General features: G+C 48.1%; 1 protein-coding gene across 1 annotated transcript in view; it reads left to right on the forward strand.

The window, feature by feature from the left end:
- The first annotated feature begins 616 nt into the window (after positions 1-616).
- Positions 617-13,258, forward strand: part of LOC110507963 (retinol-binding protein 2) — a 38,607-nt gene continuing 25,965 nt past the window's right edge. Inside the window, exon 1 of the mRNA XM_021588390.2 lies at positions 617-804. Within this exon, the coding sequence (XP_021444065.1) occupies positions 732-804 (73 nt within the window). The 5' untranslated portion in view covers positions 617-731. The remainder of the gene's footprint in view (positions 805-13,258) is intronic.

The raw sequence follows: 13,258 nt of genomic DNA on the forward strand, positions 1-13,258 counted from the left end.
TACAGAAAGTTGTTTTACTTTCCCTGCAGATTGCATCGAGCGTGGTTGCCAGATCTGTAATACTTTAGCCAGTTTCCCTGGGCTAAAGAATAGGAGTTGGCTAAAGCACCTACACATCTGGCAACCAGAATAGAATGCGGGTTAAATGCAAAGGCCAGTGTGTTGCTTTGACTCCCATTATTTTTCTGTGTCTTAACATGAAGAAAATAGTCAAATGTACACTCTGTGTATTCTGTGTTTGAACTAGAAACCTAGTTTATATTTATTCTTGTTTCAGAAGAGAGAAATAACCTTCTGACCTTCTCCTCAGCATTGCTTTTTAGTGTCTGCGTTGACAGGTGACAGGGGAACTAGCTCTCATTGCTCTAGCTGGTGCTCTCCATATTGTTTCCTTTCTGCATCATTTCGATGAACAAAGGATCTGGCTAGCCTGTTGAGAGGCAGTGGGTTAGCTGATGCTAAGTGCCTCCACACTTGACACACACACACACACATACAGACAGACAAACACACATACAGTCACACACACCTGTCCCTTCTCTCTATAAGGAATATAGAGAGTGTTATCAGGCGAACCCTGCCCCTTAGTTCCACACATAAACAGGCTGTATATAAAGGGTTGGGACCATAGAATCTGACTCTACCTCTTGCAGTGTGTGTGTGTGTGTGAGCAAATTCCCCATAGACAGATACAGGGCATATACAATAACACAAACCCGGCCGGTGCCAAGATGCCTGCAGACTTCAATGGACAATGGGTGATGGTCACCAATGAAAACTTTGAGGACATCATGAAGGCTATTGGTAAGCTGTTGTTCTAATGTCTGTTGGAAAATAGCAACATAAGATACAGAGAGAGATACTAGATATGCAGAGAGAGATATTACATATGCAGAGAGATACTAGATATGCAGAGAAACTAGATATGCAGAGAGATATACTGGATATGCATAGAGAGATACTGGATATGCAGAGAGATGCTAGATATGCAGAGACAGATACTAGATATGCAGAGAGAGGTATTGGATATGCAGAGAGAGATACTGGATAAGCAGAGATACTAGATATGCAGAGAGATATACTGGATATGCATAGAGAGATACTAGATATGCAGAGAGACATACTGTATATGAAGAGACATACTGGATATGCAGAGAGAGATACTGGATATGCAGAGATACTGGATATGCAGAGAGAGATACTGGATATGCAGAGAGAGATACTGGATATGCAGAGAGAGATACTGGAAATGCAGAGAGATACTGAATATGCATAGAGAGATACTAGATATGCAGAGAGATATACTAGATATGCAGAGATACTAGATATGCAGAAAGAGATACTAGATATGCAGAGATACTAGATATGCAGAGAGAGATACTAGCTGTGCAGAGAGATACTAGATATGCAGAGATATACTGGATATGCAGAGATACTAGATATGCAGAGAGATACTGGATATGCAGAGATATACTGGATATGCAGAGATACTAGATATGCAGAGATACTAGATATGCAGAGAGAGATACTAGCTGTGCAGAGAGATACTAGATATGCAGAGATATACTGGATATGCAGAGATACTAGATATGCAGAGAGATACTGGATATGCAGAGATATACTGGATATGCAGATATACTAGATATGCAGAGGGATACTGGATTTGCAGAGATACATACTGGATATGTAGAGAGAGATACTGGATATGCAGAGAGAGATACTAGATATGCAGAGAGATAGTAGATATGCAGAGGGAGATACTAGATATGCAGAGATACTAGATATGCAGAGAGATAGTAGATATGCAGAGGGAGATACTAGATATGCAGAGATACTAGATATGCAGAGGGAGATACTAGATATGCAGAGAGATACTGGATATGCAGAGGGAGATACTAGATATGCAGAGAGATACTGGATATGCAGAGGGAGATACTAGATATGCAGAGAGATAGTAGATATGCAGAGGGAGATACTAGATTTGCAGAGAGATAGTAGATATGCAGAGAGAGATGCTGGATATGCAGAGAGATAGTAGATATGCAGAGAGAGATACTGGATATGCAGAGAGAGATACTAGATACGCAGAGAGAGATACTGGATATTCAGAGGGAGATACTAGATATGCAGAGAGAGATACTGGATATGCAGATAGATACTAGATATACAGAGAGATACTAGATATGCAGAGAGAGATACTGGATATGCAGAGAGATACTAGATATGCAGAGAGAGATACTGGATATGCAGAGAGAGATACTAGATACGCAGAGAGAGATACTGGATATTCAGAGGGAGATACTAGATATGCAGAGAGAGATACTGGATATGCAGATAGATCCTAGATATACAGAGAGATACTAGATATGCAGAGAGAGATACTGGATATGCAGAGAGATACTAGATATACAGAGAGATACTAGATATGCAGAGAGAGATACTAGATATGCAGAGAGAGATGGTGGAGAGGGAGGGAGGGAAGGAAGGGGTGGAGACGAGAGAGGGAAATGACAGAGAAAGAGTGTGTTGTGTGTGTGTGTGTGTGTGTGCATATGTCTATGTGTGTGTGTGTGTGTGCATATGTCTATGTGTGTGTGTGCACGAGTGTGTTTGATAGAGAGGGGGATGTCAGACCCAATGTTAGTGTAAATACTTTATTTGAGAGTGTTAGTGAGTGAGATTGTGAGAGAGAGAAAGGATGATGTGGTGCTGCTTCAGTTACTTATTGAGCTTCTGTCATGGCGACTTAACCTCCAATGTTTGTGTGAATGGCTCCCGCTTGTTACCACGTCGAACAAATATTGATTTACTCTTTTAAGCATTTTTATCGTCCCCATTCAAGAGAAAAAAAAATCACATCCCAAGCTCTGCCAAGAGGCGTCGGCATGTCGCTGGAAAGCGAAGGCCCTCGTCCATCCACTCAGCATGGCGTTGATAAAACACAAGTCTTTTATTATTCATGACTTTATCGGCAATTTCAAACTCCCTCCATGCCATAACTCCCACCGTGTCATAACTCCCTCCATGTTATAACTCCCTCCGTGTCATAACTCCCTCCATGTTATAACTCCCTCCGTGTCATAACTCCCTCCGTGTTATAACTCCCTCCGTGTACTGTACAGATACTGGAAATGCAGAGAGATACTAAATATGCATAGAGAAATACTAGATATGCAGAGATACTGGATATGCAGAGAGAGATACTGGATATGCAGAGAGAGATACTGGATGTGCAGAGATACTGGATATGCAGAGAGAGATACTGGATATGCAGAGAGATACTGAATATGCATAGAGAGATACTAGATATGCATAGAGACATACTGAATATGAAGAGAGTTACTAGATATGCAGAGATACTAGATATGGAGAGAGATACTGGATATCTCATAACTCCCTCCGTGTCATAACTCCCTCCGTGTCATAACTCCCTTCGTCATAACTCCCTCCGTGTCATAACTCCCTCCGTCATAACTCCCTCCATGCCATAACTCCCTCCATGTCATAACTCCCTCCATGCCATAACTCCCTCCATGTCATAACTCCCTCCGTGTTATAACTCCCTCCGTGTCATAACTCCCTCCATGTCATAACTCCCTCCGTCATAACTCCCTCCGTGTCATAACTCCCTCCGTCATAACTCCCTCCGTGTCATAACTCCCTCCGTGTCATAACTCCCTCCATGTCATAACTCCCTCCGTCATAACTCCCTCCGTGTCATAACTCCCTTCGTGTCATAACTCCATCCCTGTTATAACTCCCTCCGTCATAACTCCCTCCGTCATAACTCCCTCCGTGTCATAACTCCCTCCATGTCATAACTCCCTCCATGTCATAACTCCCTCCGTGTCATAACTCCCTCCATGCCATAACTCCCTCCGTGTCATAACTCCCTCCCTGTCATAACTCCCTTCGTGTCATAACTCCATCCCTGTTATAACTCCCTCCGTCATAACTCCCTCCGTCATAACTCCCTCCGTGTCATAACTCCCTCCATGTCATAACTCCCTCCATGTCATAACTCCCTCCGTGTCATAACTCCCTCCATGCCATAACTCCCTCCGTGTCATAACTCCCTCCCTGTCATAACTCCCTCCGTGTCATAACTCCCTCCATGCCATAACTCCCTCCCTGTCATAACTCCCTCCATGCCATAACTCCCTCCATGTCATAACTCCCTCCATGCCATAACTCCCTCCGTGTCATAACTCCCTCTATGTCATAACTCCCTCCATGCCATAACTCCCTCCGTGTCATAACTCCCTCCTTCATAACTCCCTCCATGCCATAACTCCCTCCATGTCATAACTCCCTCCGTCATAACTCCCTCCATGTCATAACTCCCTCCATGCCATAACTCCCTCCATGCCATAACTCCCTCCATGCCATAACTCCCTCCATGTCATAACTCCCTCCATGTCATAACTCCCTCCGTGTCATAACTCCCTCCATGTCATAACTCCCTCCGTCATAACTCCCTCTATGTCATAACTCCCTCTATGTCATAACTCCCTCTATGTCATAACTCCCTCCGTCATAACTCCCTCCATGTCATAACTCCCTCCATGTCATAACTCCCTCCCTGTCATAACTCCCTCCCTGTCATAACTCCCTCCATGCCATAACTCCCTCCGTCATAACTCCCTCCCTGTCATAACTCCCTCCGTGTCATAACTCCCTCCCTGTCATAACTCCCTCCGTGTCATAACTCAATCCGCCATAACTCCCTCCATGTCATAACTCCCTCCATGCCATAACTCCCTCCGTCATAACTCCCTCCGTGTCATAACTCCCTCCATGCCATAACTCCCTCCGTGTCATAACTCCCTCCGTGTTATAACTCCCTCCATGTCATAACTCCCTCCGTCATAACTCCCTCCATGCCATAACTCCCTCCATGCCATAAATCCCTCCGTCATAACTCCCTCTGTGTCATATCTCCCTCCGTGTCATAACTCCCTCCGTGTCATAACTCCCTCCGTGTCATAACTCCCTCCATGCCATAACTCCCTCCATGTCATAACTCCCTCCATGCCATAACTCCCTCCATGTCATAACTCCCTCCGTGTTATAACTCCCTCCATGTCATAACTCCCTCCATGTCATAACTCCCTCCGTGTCATAACTTCCTCCCTCATAACTCCCTCAGTGTCATAACTCCCTCCATGTCATAACTCCCTCCGTCATAACTCCCTCCGTGTCATAACTCCCTCCGTCATAACTCCCTCCGTGTCATAACTCCCTCCATGTCATAACTCCCTCCGTCATAACTCCCTCCATGTCATAACTCCCTCCATGCCATAACTCCCTCCATGCCATAACTCCCTCCATGTCATAACTCCCTCCGTGTCATAACTCCCTCCATGTCATAACTCCCTCCGTCATAACTCCCTCTATGTCATAACTCCCTCTATGTCATAACTCCCTCTATGTCATAACTCCCTCCGTCATAACTCCCTCCATGTCATAACTCCCTCCATGTCATAACTCCCTCCCTGTCATAACTCCCTCCATGCCATAACTCCCTCCATGTCATAACTCCCTCCCTGTCATAACTCCCTCCATGCCATAACTCCCTCCATGCCATAACTCCCTCCGTGTCATAACTCCCTCCATGCCATAACTCCCTCCATGTCATAACTCCCTCCGTCATAACTCCCTCCCTGTCATAACTCCCTCCGTGTCATAACTCCCTCCCTGTCATAACTCCCTCCGTGTCATAACTCAATCCGCCATAACTCCCTCCATGTCATAACTCCCTCCATGCCATAACTCCCTCCATGTCATAACTCCCTCCGTCATAACTCCCTCCGTGTCATAACTCCCTCCATGCCATAACTCCCTCCGTGTCATAACTCCCTCCGTGTTATAACTCCCTCCATGTCATAACTCCCTCCGTCATAACTCCCTCCATGCCATAACTCCCTCCATGCCATAAATCCCTCCGTCATAACTCCCTCTGTGTCATATCTCCCTCCGTGTCATAACTCCCTCCGTGTCATAACTCCCTCCGTGTCATAACTCCCTCCATGCCATAACTCCCTCCATGTCATAACTCCCTCCATCCCATAACTCCCTCCATGTCATAACTCCCTCCGTGTTATAACTCCCTCCATGTCATAACTCCCTCCGTGTTATAACTCCCTCCGTGTCATAACTCCCTCCCTGTCATAACTCCCTCCATGTCATAACTCCCTCCGTGTCATAACTCCCTCCCTCATAACTCCCTCAGTGTCATAGCTCCCTCCATGTCATAACTCCCTCCGTCATAACTCCCTCTATGTCATAACTCCCTCCGTCATAACTCCCTCCATGTCATAACTCCCTCCATGTCATAACTCCCTCCCTGTCATAACTCCCTCCATGCCATAACTCCCTCCATGTCATAACTCCCTCCCTGTCATAACTCCCTCCATGCCATAACTCCCTCCGTCATAACTCCCTCCCTGTCATAACTCCCTCCGTGTCATAACTCCCTCCCTGTCATAACTCCCTCCGTGTCATAACTCAATCCGCCATAACTCCCTCCATGTCATAACTCCCTCCATGCCATAACTCCCTCCGTCATAACTCCCTCCGTGTCATAACTCCCTCCATGCCATAACTCCCTCCGTGTCATAACTCTCTCCGTGTTATAACTCCCTCCATGTCATAACTCCCTCCGTCATAACTCCCTCCATGCCATAACTCCCTCCATGCCATAAATCCCTCCGTCATAACTCCCTCTGTGTCATATCTCCCTCCGTGTCATAACTCCCTCCGTGTCATAACTCCCTCCGTGTCATAACTCCCTCCATGCCATAACTCCCTCCATGTCATAACTCCCTCCATGCCATAACTCCCTCCATGTCATAACTCCCTCCGTGTTATAACTCCCTCCATGTCATAACTCCCTCCGTGTTATAACTCCCTCCGTGTCATAACTCCCTCCCTGTCATAACTCCCTCCATGTCATAGCTCCCTCCGTGTCATAACTTCCTCCCTCATAACTCCCTCAGTGTCATAACTCCCTCCATGTCATAACTCCCTCCGTCATAACTCCCTCCGTGTCATAACTCCCTCCGTCATAACTCCCTCCGTGTCATAACTCCCTCCATGTCATAACTCCCTCCGTCATAACTCCCTCCATGTCATAACTCCCTCCATGCCATAACTCCCTCCATGCCATAACTCCCTCCATGTCATAACTCCCTCCGTGTCATAACTCCCTCCATGTCATAACTCCCTCCGTCATAACTCCCTCTATGTCATAACTCCCTCTATGTCATAACTCCCTCTATGTCATAACTCCCTCCGTCATAACTCCCTCCATGTCATAACTCCCTCCATGTCATAACTCCCTCTCTGTCATAACTCCCTCCATGCCATAACTCCCTCCATGTCATAACTCCCTCCCTGTCATAACTCCCTCCATGCCATAACTCCCTCCATGCCATAACGCCCTCCGTGTCATAACTCCCTCCATGCCATAACTCCCTCCATGTCATAACTCCCTCCGTCATAACTCCCTCCCTGTCATAACTCCCTCCGTGTCATAACTCCCTCCCTGTCATAACTCCCTCCGTGTCATAACTCAATCCGCCATAACTCCCTCCATGTCATAACTCCCTCCATGCCATAACTCCCTCCATGTCATAACTCCCTCCGTCATAACTCCCTCCGTGTCATAACTCCCTCCATGCCATAACTCCCTCCGTGTCATAACTCCCTCCGTGTTATAACTCCCTCCATGTCATAACTCCCTCCGTCATAACTCCCTCCATGCCATAACTCCCTCCATGCCATAAATCCCTCCGTCATAACTCCCTCTGTGTCATATCTCCCTCCGTGTCATAACTCCCTCCGTGTCATAACTCCCTCCATGCCATAACTCCCTCCGTCATAACTCCCTCCCTGTCATAACTCCCTCCGTGTCATAACTCCCTCCCTGTCATAACTCCCTCCGTGTCATAACTCAATCCGCCATAACTCCCTCCATGTCATAACTCCCTCCATGCCATAACTCCCTCCGTCATAACTCCCTCCGTGTCATAACTCCCTCCATGCCATAACTCCCTCCGTGTCATAACTCTCTCCGTGTTATAACTCCCTCCATGTCATAACTCCCTCCGTCATAACTCCCTCCATGCCATAACTCCCTCCATGCCATAAATCCCTCCGTCATAACTCCCTCTGTGTCATATCTCCCTCCGTGTCATAACTCCCTCCGTGTCATAACTCCCTCCGTGTCATAACTCCCTCCATGCCATAACTCCCTCCATGTCATAACTCCCTCCATGCCATAACTCCCTCCATGTCATAACTCCCTCCGTCATAACTCCCTCCATGCCATAACTCCCTCCATGCCATAAATCCCTCCGTCATAACTCCCTCTGTGTCATATCTCCCTCCGTGTCATAACTCCCTCCGTGTCATAACTCCCTCCGTGTCATAACTCCCTCCATGCCATAACTCCCTCCATGCCATAACTCCCTCCATGTCATAACTCCCTCCGTGTTATAACTCCCTCCATGTCATAACTCCCTCCGTGTTATAACTCCCTCCGTGTCATAACTCCCTCCCTGTCATAACTCCCTCCATGTCATAGCTCCCTCCGTGTCATAACTTCCTCCCTCATAACTCCCTCAGTGTCATAACTCCCTCCATGTCATAACTCCCTCCGTCATAACTCCCTCCGTGTCATAACTCCCTCCGTCATAACTCCCTCCGTGTCATAACTCCCTCCATGTCATAACTCCCTCCGTCATAACTCCCTCCATGTCATAACTCCCTCCATGCCATAACTCCCTCCATGCCATAACTCCCTCCATGTCATAACTCCCTCCGTGTCATAACTCCCTCCATGTCATAACTCCCTCCGTCATAACTCCCTCTATGTCATAACTCCCTCTATGTCATAACTCCCTCTATGTCATAACTCCCTCCGTCATAACTCCCTCCATGTCATAACTCCCTCCATGTCATAACTCCCTCTCTGTCATAACTCCCTCCATGCCATAACTCCCTCCATGTCATAACTCCCTCCCTGTCATAACTCCCTCCATGCCATAACTCCCTCCATGCCATAACTCCCTCCGTGTCATAACTCCCTCCATGCCATAACTCCCTCCATGTCATAACTCCCTCCGTCATAACTCCCTCCCTGTCATAACTCCCTCCGTGTCATAACTCCCTCCCTGTCATAACTCCCTCCGTGTCATAACTCAATCCGCCATAACTCCCTCCATGTCATAACTCCCTCCATGCCATAACTCCCTCCATGTCATAACTCCCTCCGTCATAACTCCCTCCGTGTCATAACTCCCTCCATGCCATAACTCCCTCCGTGTCATAACTCCCTCCGTGTTATAACTCCCTCCATGTCATAACTCCCTCCGTCATAACTCCCTCCATGCCATAACTCCCTCCATGCCATAAATCCCTCCGTCATAACTCCCTCTGTGTCATATCTCCCTCCGTGTCATAACTCCCTCCGTGTCATAACTCCCTCCATGCCATAACTCCCTCCGTCATAACTCCCTCCCTGTCATAACTCCCTCCGTGTCATAACTCCCTCCCTGTCATAACTCCCTCCGTGTCATAACTCAATCCGCCATAACTCCCTCCATGTCATAACTCCCTCCATGCCATAACTCCCTCCGTCATAACTCCCTCCGTGTCATAACTCCCTCCATGCCATAACTCCCTCCGTGTCATAACTCTCTCCGTGTTATAACTCCCTCCATGTCATAACTCCCTCCGTCATAACTCCCTCCATGCCATAACTCCCTCCATGCCATAAATCCCTCCGTCATAACTCCCTCTGTGTCATATCTCCCTCCGTGTCATAACTCCCTCCGTGTCATAACTCCCTCCGTGTCATAACTCCCTCCATGCCATAACTCCCTCCATGTCATAACTCCCTCCATGCCATAACTCCCTCCATGTCATAACTCCCTCCGTGTTATAACTCCCTCCATGTCATAACTCCCTCCGTGTTATAACTCCCTCCGTGTCATAACTCCCTCCCTGTCATAACTCCCTCCATGTCATAACTCCCTCCGTGTCATAACTTCCTCCCTCATAACTCCCTCAGTGTCATAACTCCCTCCATGTCATAACTCCCTCCGTCATAACTCCCTCCGTGTCATAACTTCCTCCGTCATAACTCCCTCCGTGTCATAACTCCCTCCATGTCATAACTCCCTCCGTCATAACTCCCTCCATGTCATAACTCCCTCCATGCCATAACTCCCTCCATGCCATAACTCCCTGAATGTCATAACTCCCTCCGTGTCATAACTCCCTCCATGTCATAACTCCCTCCGTCATAACTCCCTCTACGTCATAACTCCCTCTATGTCATAACTCCCTCTATGTCATAACTCCCTCCGTCATAACTCCCTCCATGTCATAACTCCCTCCATGTCATAACTCCCTCCCTGTCATAACTCCCTCCATGCCATAACTCCCTCCATGTCATAACTCCCTCCCTGTCATAACTCCCTCCATGCCATAACTCCCTCCATGCCATAACTCCCTCCGTGTCATAACTCCCTCCATGCCATAACTCCCTCCATGTCATAACTCCCTCCGTCATAACTCCCTCCCTGTCATAACTCCCTCCGTGTCATAACTCCCTCCCTGTCATAACTCCCTCCGTGTCATAACTCAATCCGCCATAACTCCCTCCATGTCATAACTCCCTCCATGCCATAACTCCCTCCATGTCATAACTCCCTCCGTCATAACTCCCTCCGTGTCATAACTCCCTCCATGCCATAACTCCCTCCGTGTCATAACTCCCTCCGTGTTATAACTCCCTCCATGTCATAACTCCCTCCGTCATAACTCCCTCCATGCCATAACTCCCTCCATGCCATAAATCCCTCCGTCATAACTCCCTCTGTGTCATATCTCCCTCCGTGTCATAACTCCCTCCGTGTCATAACTCCCTCCGTGTCATAACTCCCTCCATGCCATAACTCCCTCCATGTCATAACTCCCTCCATGCCATAACTCCCTCCATGTCATAACTCCCTCCGTGTTATAACTCCCTCCATGTCATAACTCCCTCCGTGTTATAACTCCCTCCCTGTCATAACTCCCTCCATGTCATAACTCCCTCCGTGTCATAACTCCCTCCCTCATAACTCCCTCAGTGTCATAACTCCCTCCATGTCATAACTCCCTCCGTCATATCTCCCTCCGTGTCATAACTCCCTCCGTCATAACTCCCTCCGTGTCATAACTCCCTCCGTGTCATAACTCCCTCCATGTCATAACTCCCTCCGTCATAACTCCCTCCGTGTCATAACTCCCTCCGTGTCATAACTCCCTCCCTGTCATAACTCCCTCCGTCATAACTCCCTCCGTCATAACTCCCTCCGTGTCATAACTCCCTCCATGTCATAACTCCCTCCATGTCATAACTCCCTCCGTCATAACTCCCTCCGTGTCATAACTCCCTCCATGCCATAACTCCCTCCGTGTCATAACTCCCTCCGTCATAACTCCCTCCGTGTCATAACTCAATCCGCCATAACTCCCTCCCTGTCATAACTCCCTCCATGCCATAACTCCCTCCATGTCATAAATCCCTCCGTGTCATAACTCTCTCCGTCATAACTCCCTCCGTGTCATAACTCCCTCCATGTCATAACTCCCTCCATGTCATAACTCCCTCCGTCATAACTCCCTCCGTGTCATAACTCCCTCCATGCCATAACTCCCTCCGTGTCATAACTCCCTCCCTGTCATAACTCCCTCCGTGTCATAACTCCCTCCGCCATAACTCCCTCCCTGTCATAACTCCCTCCATGCCATAACTCCCTCCATGTCATAACTCCCTCCGTGTCATAACTCCCTCCGTCATAACTCCCTCCATGTCATAACTCCCTCCATGCCATAACTCCCTCCCTGTCATAACTCCCTCCATGCCATAACTCCCTCCATGTCATAACTCCCTCCATGCCATAACTCCCTCCGTGTCATAACTCCCTCCATGCCATAACTCCCTCCGTGTCATAACTCCCTCCATGTCATAACTCCCTCCATGCCATAACTCCCTCCGTGTCATAACTCCCTCCTTCATAACTCCCTCCATGCCATAACTCCCTCCATGTCATAACTCCCTCCGTCATAACTCCCTCCATGTCATAACTCCCTCCATGCCATAACTCCCTCCATGTCATAACTCCCTCCATGCCATAACTCCCTCCGTGTCATAACTCCCTCCATGTCATAACTCCCTCCATGCCATAACTCCCTCCGTGTCATAACTCCCTCCATGCTATAACTCCCTCCGTGTCATAACTCCCTCCATGCCATAACTCCCTCCGTGTCATAACTCCCTTCGTGTTATAACTCCCTCCATGTCATAACTCCCTCCGTCATAACTCCCTCCATGCCATAACTCCCTCCATGCCATAAATCCCTCCGTCATAACTCCCTCTGTGTCATATCTCCCTCCGTGTCATAACTCCCTCCGTGTCATAACTCCCTCCGTGTCATAACTCCCTCCATGTTATAACTCCCTCCGTGTTTTAAATCCCTCCGTGTTATAACTCCCTCCGTGTCATAACTCCCTCCGTGTCATAACTCCCTCCGTGTCATAACTCCCTCCGTGTTTTAAATCCCTCCGTGTTATAACTCCCTCCGTGTTATAACTCCCTCCGTGTCATAACTCCCTCCCTGTCATAACTCCCTCCATGCCATAACTCCCTCCATGTCATAACTCCCTCTATGTCATAACTCCCTCCGTCATAACTCCCTCCATGTCATAACTCCCTCCATGTCATAACTCCCTCCCTGTCATAACTCCCTCCATGCCATAACTCCCTCCATGTCATAACTCCCTCCCTGTCATAACTCCCTCCATGCCATAACTCCCTCCATGCCATAACTCCCTCCGTGTCATAACTCCCTCCATGCCATAACTCCCTCCATGTCATAACTCCCTCCGTCATAACTCCCTCCCTGTCATAACTCCCTCCGTGTCATAACTCAATCCGCCATAACTCCCTCCGTCATAACTCCCTCCATGTCATAACTCCCTCCATGTCATAACTCCCTCCCTGTCATAACTCCCTCCATGCCATAACTCCCTCCATGTCATAACTCCCTCCCTGTCATAACTCCCTCCATGCCATAACTCCCTCCATGCCATAACTCCCTCCATGCCATAACTCCCTCCATGTCATAACTCCCTCCGTCATAACTCCCTCCGTGTCATAACTCCCTCCATGCCATAACTCCCTCCGTGTCATAACTCCCTCCG

Source organism: Oncorhynchus mykiss, chromosome 27, assembly GCF_013265735.2.
Source record: "Oncorhynchus mykiss isolate Arlee chromosome 27, USDA_OmykA_1.1, whole genome shotgun sequence".
NCBI classification, from domain to species: domain Eukaryota; kingdom Metazoa; phylum Chordata; class Actinopteri; order Salmoniformes; family Salmonidae; genus Oncorhynchus; species Oncorhynchus mykiss.